The sequence below is a fragment of the Bacillus rossius genome, chromosome 3 (assembly GCF_032445375.1).
Source record: "Bacillus rossius redtenbacheri isolate Brsri chromosome 3, Brsri_v3, whole genome shotgun sequence".
Classification (NCBI taxonomy): domain Eukaryota; kingdom Metazoa; phylum Arthropoda; class Insecta; order Phasmatodea; family Bacillidae; genus Bacillus; species Bacillus rossius.
Window position 1 is genome coordinate 74,008,025 of NC_086332.1, and position 14,858 is coordinate 74,022,882.

At 40.9% G+C, this 14,858-nt stretch overlaps 1 protein-coding gene across 5 annotated transcripts in view; it reads right to left on the bottom strand.

Moving 5' to 3' along the window:
* Window positions 1-13,978, bottom strand: part of LOC134530895 (alpha-L-iduronidase) — a 57,181-nt gene extending 43,203 nt beyond the window's left edge. For 2 of the 5 annotated variants that reach the window (XM_063366179.1, XM_063366181.1), the window contains exons 1-4: window positions 11,783-12,702; window positions 8,444-8,584; window positions 5,224-5,420; window positions 4,861-4,956 (exon numbers count right to left, since the gene is read on the bottom strand). In XM_063366179.1, coding sequence (XP_063222249.1) covers window positions 4,861-4,956; window positions 5,224-5,420; window positions 8,444-8,584; window positions 11,783-12,339 — 991 coding nt within the window. In that variant the 5' untranslated portion in view covers window positions 12,340-12,702. Of the gene's footprint in view, window positions 1-4,860; window positions 4,957-5,223; window positions 5,421-8,443; window positions 8,585-11,782; window positions 12,703-13,954 lie in introns of those variants that run through there. The other 3 variants (XM_063366183.1, XM_063366182.1, XM_063366180.1) reach the window with 3 other exon arrangements.
* Window positions 13,979-14,858: the final 880 nt, after the last annotated feature.

Genomic DNA, 14,858 nt, shown 5'->3' on the forward strand with positions numbered 1-14,858 from the left:
CATCAGTAGCTTTAGGGATGCTTCCAGGAAAGACAGAGGTCTAGCAGTAGCTCAGGTAGCCTGCCGGTGAGACAGAGGTCCATCAGTAGCTTTAGGAATGCTTCCAGGAAAGACAGAGGTCTAGCAGTAGCTCAGGTAGCCTACCGGTGAGACAGAGGTCCATCTGTAGCTTTAGGGATGCTTCCAGGAAAGACAGAGGTCTAGCAGTAGCTCAGGTAGCCTTCCGGTGAGACAGAGGTCCAGCTGTAGCTTTAGGGATGCTTCCAGGAAAGACAGAGGTCTAGCAGTAGCTCAGGTAGCCTGCCGGTGAGACAGAGGTCCATCAGTAGCTTTAGGGATGCTTCCAGGAAAGACAGAGGTCTAGCAGTAGCTCAGGTAGCCTGCCGGTGAGACAGAGGTCCAGCTGTAGCTTTAGGGATGCTTCCAGGAAAGACAGAGGTCTAGCAGTAGCTCAGGTAGCCTGCCGGTGAGACAGAGGTCCATCAGTAGCTTTAGGGATGCTTCCAGGAAAGACAGAGGTCTAGCAGTAGCTCAGGTAGCCTGCCGGTGAGACAGAGGTCCATCAGTAGCTTTAGGGATGCTTCCAGGAAAGACAGAGGTCTAGCAGTAGCTCAGGTAGCCTGCCGGTGAGACAGAGGTCCAGCTGTAGCTTTAGGGATGCTTCCAGGAAAGACAGAGGTCTAGCAGTAGCTCAGGTAGCCTGCCGGTGAGACAGAGGTCCAGCAGTAGCTTTAGGGATGCTTCCAGGAAAGACAGAGGTCCATCAGTAGCTCAGGTAGCCTGCCGGTGAGACAGAGGTCCATCAGTAGCTTTAGGGATGCTTCCAGGAAAGTCAGAGGTCTAGCAGTAGCTCAGGTAGCCTGCCGGTGAGACAGTGGTCCAGCTGTAGCTTTAGGGATGCTTCCAGGAAAGACAGAGGTCTAGCAGTAGCTCAGGTAGCCTGCCGGTGAGACAGAGGTCCATCAGTAGCTTTAGGGATGCTTCCAGGAAAGACAGAGGTCTAGCAGTAGCTCAGGTAGCCTGCCGGTGAGACAGAGGTCCATCAGTAGCTTTAGGGATGCTTCCAGGAAAGACAGAGGTCTAGCAGTAACTCAGGTAGCCTGCCGGTGAGACAGAGGTCCATCAGTAGCTTTAGGGATGCTTCCAGGAAAGACAGAGGTCTAGCAGTAGCTCAGGTAGCCTGCCGGTGAGACAGAGGTCCATCAGTAGCTTTAGGGATGCTTCCAGGAAAGACAGAGGTCTAGCAGTAGCTCAGGTAGCCTGCCGGTGAGACAGAGGTCCAGCTGTAGCTTTAGGGATGCTTCCAGGAAAGACAGAGGTCTAGCAGTAGCTCAGGTAGCCTGCCGGTGAGACAGAGGTCCAGCTGTAGCTTTAGGGATGCTTCCAGGAAAGACAGAGGTCTAGCAGTAGCTCAGGTAGCCTGCCGGTGAGACAGAGGTCCATCAGTAGCTTTAGGGATGCTTCCAGGAAAGACAGAGGTCTAGCAGTAGCTCAGGTAGCCTGCCGGTGAGACAGAGGTCCAGCTGTAGCTTTAGGGATGCTTCCAGGAAAGACAGAGGTCTAGCAGTAGCTCAGGTAGCCTGCCGGTGAGACAGAGGTCCATCAGTAGCTTTAGGGATGCTTCCAGGAAAGACAGAGGTCTAGCAGTAGCTCAGGTAGCCTGCCGGTGAGACAGAGGTCCATCAGTAGCTTTAGGGATGCTTCCAGGAAAGACAGAGGTCTAGCAGTAGCTTAGGTAGCCTGCCGGTGAGACAGAGGTCCAGCAGTAGCTTTAGGGATGCTCCCAGGAAAGACAGAGGTCCATCAGTAGCTCAGGTAGCCTGCCGGTGAGACAGAGGTCCATCAGTAGCTTTAGGGATGCTTCCAGGAAAGACAGAGGTCTAGCAGTAGCTCAGGTAGCCTGCCGGTGAGACAGAGGTCCATCAGTAGCTTTAGGGATGCTTCCAGGAAAGACAGAGGTCTAGCAGTAGCTCAGGTAGCCTGCCGGTGAGACAGAGGTCCATCAGTAGCTTTAGGGATGCTTCCAGGAAAGACAGAGGTCTAGCAGTAGCTCAGGTAGCCTGCCGGTGAGACAGAGGTCCAGCAGTAGCTTTAGGGATGCTTCCAGGAAAGACAGAGGTCTAGCAGTAGCTCAGGTAGCCTGCCGGTGAGACAGAGGTTCAGCTGTAGCTTTAGGGATGCTTCCAGGAAAGACAGAGGTCTAGCAGTAGCTCAGGTAGCCTGCCGGTGAGACAGAGGTCCATCAGTAGCTTTAGGGATGCTTCCAGGAAAGACAGAGGTCTAGCAGTAGCTCAGGTAGCCTGCCGGTGAGACAGAGGTCCATCAGTAGCTTTAGGGATGCTTCCAGGAAAGACAGAGGTCCATCAGTAGCTCAGGTAGCCTGCCGGTGAGACAGAGGTCCATCAGTAGCTTTAGGGATGCTTCCAGGAAAGACAGAGGTCTAGCAGTAGCTCAGGTAGCCTGCCGGTGAGACAGAGGTCCATCAGTAGCTTTAGGGATGCTTCCAGGAAAGACAGAGGTCTAGCAGTAGCTCAGGTAGCCTGCCGGTGAGACAGAGGTTCAGCTGTAGCTTTAGGGATGCTTCCAGGAAAGACAGAGGTCTAGCAGTAGCTCAGGTAGCCTGCCGGTGAGACAGAGGTCCATCAGTAGCTTTAGGGATGCTTCCAGGAAAGACAGAGGTCTAGCAGTAGCTCAGGTAGCCTGCCGGTGAGACAGAGGTCCATCAGTAGCTTTAGGGATGCTTCCAGGAAAGACAGAGGTCTAGCAGTAGCTCAGGTAGCCTGCCGGTGAGACAGAGGTCCATCAGTAGCTTTAGGGATGCTTCCAGGAAAGACAGAGGTCCATCAGTAGCTCAGGTAGCCTTCCGGTGAGACAGAGGTCCATCAGTAGCTTTAGGGATGCTTCCAGGAAAGACAGAGGTCTAGCAGTAGCTCAGGTAGCCTGCCGGTGAGACAGAGGTCCATCAGTAGCTTTAGGGATGCTTCCAGGAAAGACAGAGGTCTAGCAGTAGCTCAGGTAGCCTGCCGGTGAGACAGAGGTTCAGCTGTAGCTTTTGGGATGCTTCCAGGAATGACAAGAGTTCCAGCAGTAGCTTTAGGGAAGCCTCCAAGACAGACAGAGGTCTAGCAGTAGCTCAGGTAGCCTGCAAGCAACACGGTCTAAATGACAGTTTTGTTATTCTGTAGGCAAGACTGAGGTGCAGCAGTAATTCAATTAAACTGCAAGCAAGAAAGGTTTAACTGCGATTTATGTATCTTGAAGGCAAGACATGTCCAGCAATAGCTAAGGTAGCATGCAGGCAACGTTTGGAGCCAAAAACGTCAGATTGCAAGGATTGCAACAGTGGTCAGGTCTACACTCAATTTAGAAACAAGTTACTTTGAAACACACAATGTCGATCCATAGAACATAGAATATTGCAATTAATAAACAAACAATTAAGAACTGTTGTTAATTAGTGACATTAAACTTATTACTCTTATTACTCACAATCACATAACTCAAATTAAAACACATGGAGTTTAAACACAAAACTTAGAAACATCATATCGTAGAAAGTTGAAACTAAGATCTATCACACTTAGTAATCATATAAAATAGAACAGAAATAACTTAGAAACAGTAAAAGTAAACACATAACGCCGAACCACGTAACTAAGAAATATCACAAGCACAGTTTGGTTCAGGCATAACATAGAAATATCCGTATTATGTGTTTTTCAATTACAATAGGTCCCCTCAGAAATAACGCACCACCATCTTGTATTTTAAAATGTTTTGCTTTAAATTTATTTTATGTTTTATTTATAATTAATATTGACACGAAGAAGCATTAATAATTTATTTCTTATCTTGTTTAAGTTGTTCAAACACAATATTAATTAACAGACTCCTTACTAAAACCGTCAACAGTAATTAACTTGTTATACATAAATGTGAACTTGCAGCTGATATAATATTTACACTATTCACTACTGTTGGGTTAAAAATAATATTCCTATATAGTTTCAATGTTTTTTCAAGCAAAAAATTAAATAGTAAAAAATAGCACTAGCTGCGATTAATTTATAAATTCTAATATAGCGTAAAGATATCACCCATTAGCTATATAATTTGTTTTATTGCAATTTAATTTTATTAGTTTTTACCCAGGATATTTATACTGAAATTTTACCACACAAGCCCTGCAGTTTGTGTTTTGTAGTTATTATTTTAATTTTTATTTTTTTATTTTTATTATTATTATAGATATGACTGACATGAAGTGTCACGATGTATCTTTCACGTATTGGAGGTTATTCAATAACTGTGCTGTCTCATGTGTTGCACCAATACACCATTTATTTAGGTAATTAATGCGAATTAATTTATACAAAACACAAATGAATAAAGAGCTTTGTAAAAAAATACAGACTTTAATCTTTTTATATTTTAATTGTATCTCATGTTCAGTAACTAATAAATATTTAAAACGTAATGTAAGCAATAAATTACTTAAACCAGAGAAATTGGTGACGATAGTATTTCATACCAGAACTATATAATTTTTTAAATAATGATACAAATCAAAACCTATTTAAAGGAATGTTATAATTACTTTTTTTTACAGTCACACAAATTTTGACCATATTATTTATTGATACTTTATCATTACTGTTATTATATTTAAAACATCATTTTAGTATTAAGATATTGAAATATCTTATCAATAATAATTAGAATATAAATATTTTTAAATTTTAACTGTAGATTCTTTTTAACATGATAAAGAATACCATATAAATTTAAGATTATTTGATAGATATTTATACAGATATAATTTAATATTACAAACAATTTTTTGCAATCAACATAACGTACCTTGTAGTGTGAAATTTAAAATGTTGTACATGGCAAGATCCGGTTCGTTCCACAGTTCAAACCTCCATTTTGACACATTCTCAATTCCATACCTATCTGAAATTAAACATTGTCAGGTCATTAAAATCCTTAAAAAAATTAATTAAGCTTCACTGTAATGAAAATACCTAAATCGACATGATGGCTCTGAAATACTATCTTAGTTAGTAAAAATGTTACGATTTAAGTATCCTTCATCTTAAATATCATTATCAAATCTTAGTACGTTTCATTCTATAGAGTCTCTGGCATGAATTGTGGTTATAAATCCTTTTAGTCCTAGCTGTCTTTGTAATGGTGACGCGCTTACATTTAACACCATACCTATGTATCTCTCAGCTAAGGTCTGGACCATTTTCTGCCATTCAAGCGATGTAGTTTCGTTGTTGAAGTTAGAGAAGTGTTCAGAAGGGTTTCCCATGATCTCGAATCCTGGAGAAAGCCCAAATAAGTGCAGAAAGTCCAGCAGGCGGTCTAGGAAGGTGAAGTCGAACCGCAGGTCGCCATTATCTGCGTTTCCTCTGGAAAAATGAACTCAATTAGTTTACCATCACGTTAACCTTATACCACCAGCACAGAGTTCAGTATAAAGTTTCAGAAAGAATTTTTTAATCAGTTTAATTTTCAGTTCTTCGAATTTTTTTAGAAATTATTTTTAGAGTAAAACAAAAAAAATACATTAAATTATATTAGTTACTTAAACACGTTAAACAATTATTTTAAATCTACTTCATTCGAAAAAAAATGCCAATTTTTTTTCTACATTATTAGGAGTGCTTCCTAGAAAATATATTTGGTTGTAGCTAAAATCGCTTAAATAACTTCATTTGTGTAATACCACCATGAAAATAAAAATTTAAGTTCCACATGCACTTAAATTTTTATTGCCTTTTAAAAATATTTGTAACTTTCATACTTTGCCACAAAACATTGTTATCTATTCTGGTTGTGAGTAAGTGATTAAATAGAACTTTAATTTTTGTATTATATTAGCGTGATAAATATACTCACAGCAATCTTTTACAAGCAGTAAAAACTGATTGTCTGTGAATAGTAAATTTGAAAGCCCAATTTCGTAATAAACTTATTGTAAATAAATGTCGGGTAGTGGGTCATATTTTAAATAGCATTACATATTTAGATTCTTAAGCACACATTTTTTTGCGTAACAAAACATTTTTGTAGGCTACTATAAACTTGTTTGTTCTTTTTGTAAGTCTCAATATAATGCTATTAAAATTCATCCGTTATTTATTTTATTTATAATGTGTAAGTACATATTTTTTATACTTAAGAGTTTCAGTCATGTTATAGTAAAATATTCGTGAAACACTGAGTTAGATTAAGTACGTTAAAAATGCAAGGAACATATATTTTGTCCGTAATATAAATTTAAATATTCATAACACTACTTAAAACTAGCAAAGCATGTGATGATATATAGCTATAAATGTAGAAACCAGCAGCGAGTGTGCAACTGCTAAGTATAGGATTACCAGGAGCTCACTTTTCGTTTAGCTGTTTCTGGAATTTAGGCTCTTTAAAAATATGTTTTAAAAAATGTGACCCTATCACTTACGCATGTTATGGCAAACATCGTATAAGGATTTACAATATTGTAGAACGAAATGATTACTGGGTAAATAACTATCTTAAATGGTTAGAACCTACTTATATACAAGTTTCTAACGTCACAGGCAACAAATCTCGTGACTGTCCATTTTTCCCGCATAAAAAAAAAATTAGTCTCTCTTTAGATACGTTTCAATCAGGTTCTATTCAGATGCCAGCGGAAAGAAATCTACCATGATTATCACAAATTATCAGATACTTCAATGTAAGAAAATAAAAATAATAACGATTGCAGTTTAGTCACCTTAGAATATTATGTCAAATGTTTTAAGTCCTGAGTGATACTTCAAAATAAATGTAAAACTTTTAAATATATCTGTTGTTATAAGTAGTAATGTATGGTTTTGTGATACGCAAAAACATTAGTAAAATTTGTTCTAATCTCACACGATCTAACTGTAATGAGCTTAATTATCACTAACCATACGAAAAACAGTATTTTCGTAATGCCGGGGTTTTGATTTTGCGCAATATCTTCGCCAACAGCGAGCTCATGACAAATCAGGTGTAACGACGGTCTTAAGGAGGGGTCGGTCGTGGCTTCTTGCGGAGAACCGTCAAGTCTGTATCGGGAAACCTCCGTGAACCGAGATCAGCACGACTTGGTCGGCACTCGTGCCTCGGTCCTCGGATATGAGAGTCCAGTGTGTTACCACAACTCCACGTCACTAAGTTGTTACTTCCCTTAGTAACAATGTCAGCCGGTTGCAACTATAATTCTAGTGAATTTAAAGTTGCTGATTACTGGGTAAATAACTAGCTTAAATGGTTATACCTTACTTGTAAACAAGTTTCTGACGTCACAGGCAACAAATCGCGTGACTGTCCATTTGTCCCGCATAAAAAAAAAATATGTCTCCCCAATGAATCGTAAATTGGGGTTCCGCTAAGTTCCATCGTCAGATTATTTTAATCATAATTCGGGTTCAAATAATTTCTTTGATATCTTGTTTGAATAAACTTCTGAAGCTGGAAGAAACATAAATTATTTAAAATCAGCTCCTATAAGATGTTACAAAAAAATTTCGTGGGTTCAAGTCTGTTTTACTTTAGTATTTAAAGCTTAAAAAAACCCAACGCGAAGAATTCGATGCCATTATAATTTTAGAAAGATTCCATTTAAATCGTTCCCTCAAAATAAGAAAACTTCAGTTGTAAAAATAAGGTATTTATGTAAACATTAAATTTAATCATACATGTAAAGTAAGTGTTTATAATTCTAAAAAAGCTTGTAGTGAAGAATGCGAAATGGTGAGCGAAAATTTTTTGAATCCTCTTTCTTTCAGCTTTAGTGATTAGAATATGAGACTTCACTCTTGTTTCAAGAAGGCTTTGGATTTTAGTAACAGCACAGATGATGCTGCATTCGTAACTGAAAGTGAACATGAATATAACACAGTTTCTTTACAATTGTTTAACAACTTGATGGAAGATGAGAGGAAAGGTGCCATTGAGAGGCAGACGTATGGATGAGATCAGCGGCGTACGGAAATAATTAAAAAAAAAAAACTATCATTCCCACTAACAAAAGTAGAGAATTAGAAAGCAAACAGCAGACAAAAAGTTTCTATCTCCCACCCACCCCCCCCCCCCCCCCCAAAAAAAAAAATTAAAAAACACCGAAAAGAAATTCTTTGTACGCTCCTGGATGAGATTGGTTAAAATGAAGGTGTTTGGAGGCGACTAAAAAAAGTGCCAAGGACGCTTAACACAGGATCCTAGACACAGTTATATTTTATATGTTCCGTTGATGAATAAGGTGAGTTTTCTGACAAATAAACATCACATTTGAGCTACTGCACCGGAGGAAATTTTGGTAGCTCGCTATCAAATGTACATGTCGTTCGCAGTATGTAGTTCCACACTGAAGTCCGGAGCACGAGCAGAGGAGCGCCCGCGGCGAGATGCTTACGCGACGGACACGAGGTCCAGCAGCCAGTGTATGCGCACGTGCGTGATGGCCGCGTTGGGCAGCGAGCCAATCAGCGCCAGGTTGAGCTGCTCGTCGCGCGAGAGCAGGAACTCCGCGGCTGCCCGGCGACCGCTCGTCGGACTGCACGGACACAGACCGCCGCGTCAGCCAGCTTCGCTTCGCCGTCGATCCTCCAGGGCCGACGGCTCCTTACAACCAAACTGACCCGGGAACGAAGCTGCACCTTGGAGCAGAACTTTTATTTCATTATATCTGTCCCTCGCAGCCATAACACACTATGCCACAAAAACCATATATTTTTTAAAAACAGCAATTCAGAGAATTTTAAATAGTGGCTCACTTGTATGCTCAACCATTTTATACCCGAAATATATGAATTTTTGACATATCGTAGATCTTAGTGACGTGCCAATAGAAATAACCTTAAACAGTGGCCAAGTTCATGGTTAATAGTGCATTTTCCCCTAAAGTTGACATAAGGTCTTATGCCTCCAAGGTACAGATATGTAAAATGATATAAATATAAAATTAAGGTTTCATGAATTTTTTTTTCTAACTATGCGGGATGCACTTAAAATTTTAAATAAATCATAACAGGACTTAAGTAAATTAATTAAAAATATTTTTACCAATTTAATAAATGTTCATTGAATGGTTTTGATAAATATTCGCAAGAATTTATATTTCAATCTTAGAACGAATTGTGAGCACTAAATCGTGTAGTATACAGTAATGTATTAACCGTTTGTGTGTAGCCTCATTTGTAAATATATTTATGTTTAGGATATCAACCTAAATTTAAAAAAATCACATCATGGAAACCAATTAGCTAAGGAAGCAGTTCTTTTAACATACTGTTTTACAGGATGCTTGTAACAGGTGATTCAAATAAAGGGAATAAACTTGTCCTACCATACAGCACAAACACTGTCGTTATTGTTAAATATATGTTGTTTTTCTTCACTAGTTATAAGTCAAACCTCGCCAATTTTTTATTTCACTCATATAGAGTACTGTGAAATTTAAAGTAATTTAATGAGGTAAAATGCATCACGTGAATGAAAAGTTTTTAACTTACGCTTATGCTTTAACTAATCAGACCAATATTGTGAAGAAACATGTGGTAGGTAGTATGAAGAATAAATTTTGTTTTCATACTTTGAGTCGTAAACGTATTGTAAGTACATGACAGATGTCTTAATATTACGCTTGAGTATGTCTCGAAGCTAAGAAACCTTAATGTTTATATTAAAACGTTTTTATTGACTCGCTTTGTCTGTTTGTCTGTACGGTACAAATTTTGCAATCGATTTTAACTTACCGATGAGCTAAAGACTTTAAACTTTGAACACTGCTCGAAACTAGAGGACAATAACAATATTAAATTTCTTTCTTTTCAGTTTGTTTGTTTGCTCGTAACAAATTTGTTTGGTTTTGTTTAGCAAAGCTCCCGGATTCTTGGCATAAAGCTACAAGCATAACAGTACAGTGTTGAGGAATGCATACTGCAGTACTCACAGGCGGTGCCTATCACGCATACAGGACTAGAAGAAATGTCCATCACATGGTAATAAGTAGAGACATGCAAAATTCGCGGATTCATTTCGCGATAGGCTAACATCAAAACAACTATACCTTCGTACCGCTTCTACTATTGGCCCACATTTTATCCGGGGAACTGTGAGCCAATGGGAAACACTAAACCAAGAAAGTGCCGAATTACGGACAGTCTAGTTGAGACGTCTCACGCGTCAGTAGCCAATGAACAGGTGTCATTTCCGCGATTATTTAAAGGACTGTGGAGTCTATCCTAGAGGTCAATGAATCCGCGAATTTTGTAGGTCTCTAGTAATAAGTTATAGTAAAGTCTGGCACACATTTTTATGAAGACTTACAGTTCATAAGAAACTACAAGTGACTGCACTTCTAGGCCTTTTTTCTTTGTCTGATAAAACTTTCACACGTAACTGTAACCAGATAATAAACAGCTCATTTATCCGTGTAAAGCTTATATTCGTGGACAAGTTTACTTGATTTTAAACCAAATTTACACACTGTAAATTTATGTTTGTTCTGGATTATAAGCAGTTACAAACAGTAATTATTTTTCAAAGAAAGGTTTAAAAAATGGTAATTTAAGCCTGAATGGACAGTAAAATACCTAACTTTCACAATATAGTCAAACCTGAATTTTATCTTAAACATCTTGAATTACTCCGCGCAGAACGCGACGGACTGAAGACGAAGCCCACGTTTCGCTAAACTCCTATCAGTCCAGAACATATCCAAGGTTCGTCGTTCGCTCGTGCAACCTCGCAGTCGGAAAGAAATATAAAATAAAAATTGCTATAGTTAATAAAAATTTACTATTTTAGAGTATTTAAGTTATCATTGTCATAACCTAACCATATAGACGTGATAAAACAGATCCTACCGGAGAAAAAAAAATTGTATCTTTTATGCAACTGTTTGAATACTTTAATAACTATTTTACGTATTATTCAAGTTAAAACCCTAAAAATAATAACCTTACTACAAAAACAAAATCCGAAGATGCACGAACACGTATAACTCAGGGGTTTGACCCGGGGTCCCATACCGAAGACAGGGACTAGCTGACAGTGTAGAAATAAATTTCAAAAGTAACTGGAGGTATAACAAAAAAAAAACTCCGACAGTGTCAATTTTGTTTGTATGAGCAGTATTATGTATTTTTAGTGCTACTCTAAAGTGTGTAAATTTGTTAAACATAAGTAATGTTAAAATATCTATATACATTAAATTTATGTTAATTTTCGCTCGTTCAAAAATCTTAATTCTCAGAAAGTTCTTAAACGATTGCTTCGAAACTTTGACACAACGTATCATTCGAATACGCGCGTTATTTGTATATATTTATGTCACACCTGTGGTAAAAAGATATGTAACAAAATAGATAGGTAAAACATAGATTTTTAATATTTTCATTTCTATAGTGTGAAATATATAGAGATATGTATATATTTATATATAGAGGAGATAGATATAGATAAACTTTGTATGTGTGTACCTACTTCAAACAAATTACAAAAAGAATTGATTGAGGCATTGCAACGCATGCCGGGCATTAATTTGTAATAAATAACACCAAAGTTTTAATGATAAAATTTGAAGAAGTTAGAAATTCTTTAAGTTTTTTATTTATTTAGAGGTGCTTCTATTTTCCAAAAAACTGACTCAAACTTTTACCTGGGAGTTGCATAGTCCACACGCCACAAAACTCTCAGGTCCTAAGCCCTGCCCTGTGTTTCGAGGCAGTGTGCGCCACTGGCAGCTGACCTGAGACCGGTGCTGGTCCAGAACCGCCGCAGCTCGGCCGCCGGGGGACCACCTGCATCCACCTCCAGGGACAGCGGGGAGGCGCCCGCCGCCAGCGCCCCTGCCGCCAGCAGCGAGAACCACATCGCCAGCGACCCTGGTGCCAGCAGCGAGAACCACGTCGCGCGCAGCATCGTGGCGCCCGCCGCCAGCGACCCTGGTGCCAGCAGCGAGAACCATATCGCCAGCGCCCCTGCCGCCAGCAGCGAGAACCACATCGCCAGCGACCCTGGTGCCAGCAGCGAGAACCACGTCGCGCGCAGCATTGTGGCGCCCGCCGCCAGCGACCCTGGTGCCAGCAGCGAGAACCACGTCGCGCGCAGCATCGTGGCGCCCGCCGCCAGCGCTCCTGCCGCCAGCAGAGAGAACCACATCGCCAGCGCCCTTGGCGCCAGTAGCGAGAACCACGTCACGCGCAGCATCGTGGCGCCCGCCGCCAGCGCCCCTGCCGCCAGCAGAGAGAACCACATCGCCAGCGCCCTTGGCGCCAGTAGCGAGAACCACGTAGCGCGCAGCATCAAGGCCTGCCGCACGCCTTGTCGGGAACACGACTTTGAGTTATCGGTGGTTTTACATTTGGCGTGGTCACGGGCCCATTTATGTTGTGTCCCAAAATTCACGCACGAAGTTATCGTGATAGAAAATATAGGTTGTTAACTAAAAATTGTAAATATTTTGAGGTTTTACCTCTTTAGGCGCGTTATAAAAAAATAGTGAGAGTGAATTTTTACGATCCGCGCTCACCATGCAACGAAATTTTCACAGGATGAAAAAAAGCCTATATGCAAATAATAATTATATGTGCATTTAAGTAATTGATATTGAATGCTGGTCAATAACATTAAAAACATTTATTTATTGTGAATGTTAGTGATAGCCATTATGTTTTGTAACTTTTCAAGTGCATATATGTGAATTTATGTTCGTGTATGTATTATAAATAATTACATTATTTAAAAATAAAATAATTAAAATAATCATTTAGAATATTTATTTATTTATTTTCATTATAAATAAAAATTTATCTCAATAATTTTACTAAATTAATTAATTTTATAGGTACACATTTTAATATTAATATTTGCCGTCACCTGCGGTCTCGGGTTCGAAGCCGAGGAGCTTAGTGGTTGCTGGGGAGAGTCCGAGTAGTGTTTTATCCGGGAGGCGCCAGGCCAGCCTGTCGCGGGGTGGATCGTTGGTCCCAGTGTGGCCCACTGAGCTCGGTGGCTGCGACTGCACTGTTGCCTTACTAGCTGATACACTGTGTGCACGCCCTGCTCAGCATTGTGCTCCGCAGCCTAGCTAGAATGCTTTCAAGTAAACAGTAAATAATGTTAGAACGTCTTGAGGAGAATGGCGCTTTTACTTCACACGAGGCACTGGTCAGACATGTATGAATAGTGCATGGACAGAATATGAAAATCCTTGAAAGCATAGAACACGTTGCATGCTACACTGGTGGTGAAAACTCGCTAAATTAGTTCCAGCGGCAGTCTCTGTACGAAAGGGTGATGTGGAGTGGGTGCAGCTAACCCGTTATGCCTTTTAGCTCACACGTGTAGATCTTGGCTCTGCGACACAGTGAGTCTACGTTAAGCTGGCTGGAGAAACTCTGGGGTCTGGAGTCTGCCAGTGCCGTAAGCAGGAACCACGCGGCGGGAGGGTTCCGCAGCAGCGCAGTTAGTGACGGCCGGGTTACGCCCTGCACCGTAAACAGTCCGGGAACACGCGAGGAGCGCTAAGAAAGAAGTTTTAGGTCGAAGAAATAATAGTAACCAGAATTACTTGTACCAGGACAACAAAAATTATGACTCCCCACAGAACCCGGCGTCCGCTCCGGACGCGGCCTGTTGAAGCCTGCGGGAGAAGGGGTGTCACGAGGAGGGGGAACAATGCCGCATCGCGCCATTTCCTTCTTTTGAGTGGGCCGGCGTGATTCGGCCACTCTACTGCTAGGTGACTGGCCCGCGATCGTAGAGGGGAGTGTTGGAAAGATAATAAATCAGAGAAATGCAATTGTATAGATGTTTGCATTCTCCCCCTGTGGCTAAATGAATCTGCGAAATCGCCTGGTATCGGTTATGGTGGCAGGGAGTGCACACCAACGCACGACACGAGAGTGCGCCTACCTACCTCGCTCCAGCTGTGCCTCCCAGTCCGTCGGCCAGCACACTGCCAGCTGTGTGCTGTGCGCAGCAGCGCGGTGACGCACTCGTCATTAGCTCTTGATGGTTGGACGAGTGCTGAATAGTGGGGGGGAGGGGGGAGTCCACTTCTCTGCAGGCCTGGCGCTGATAAGGAACGACCCAGTACTTCCTGCCACCAAGCACTCTATAGAGACAAACACCAGACAGCTCTATACTAACAATACAGGCGAGAGTGTGAAAAAATAACCTAGCGGCAAGAGGTGTGAATACAAAAATATTTTGTAGATAAATCGTTACATTCTGTATTGTATTATCCGGTGTAAAACAATAAACTTATTTGAAAGGAAATTGATGCCCCTGTAGCCATTAGGCTACTAGGATTTGTGTATGGGGGGTTTTAAGAAGCATGCGCCCCCCCCCCCCCCACCCCCCCACCCGTATTAAAGCGGGGGGTCCGGGGGTCCTCCCCCGGGAAAATTTGGATTTTAAGGTGTAAAATAGTGCTATTTTAGCATTTTTCGGTACTTAAATTTAAATATTGTAATGGTATAAATTTTATTAATTTTCGATATGAAATTTGTTTGAGTGATGAATAAGAAATTTAATTAAATATTTGGTGCTAAGGGGGAAGGGGGGTTTGAACCCCTAAAAAAACCCCTGGCTACGCCCCTGCTGGTAAGAACTATTTATTGACATCGCAGAGTGCGTGAACAAACATAACATTTATAATAACGCTGTCGCAGGCAATGACGATAGGAGCGACTCGACCTGCAGATGGGAACTGGCGTTTTTCTCTTCGCAGGCCTGGAAAACACCACCAGCTTGATAAAGGGGGTATAATCCCCTCGGCAGTGGGGCTAACGGAACTCCTGAAGGGTGTGCTGCCTTCT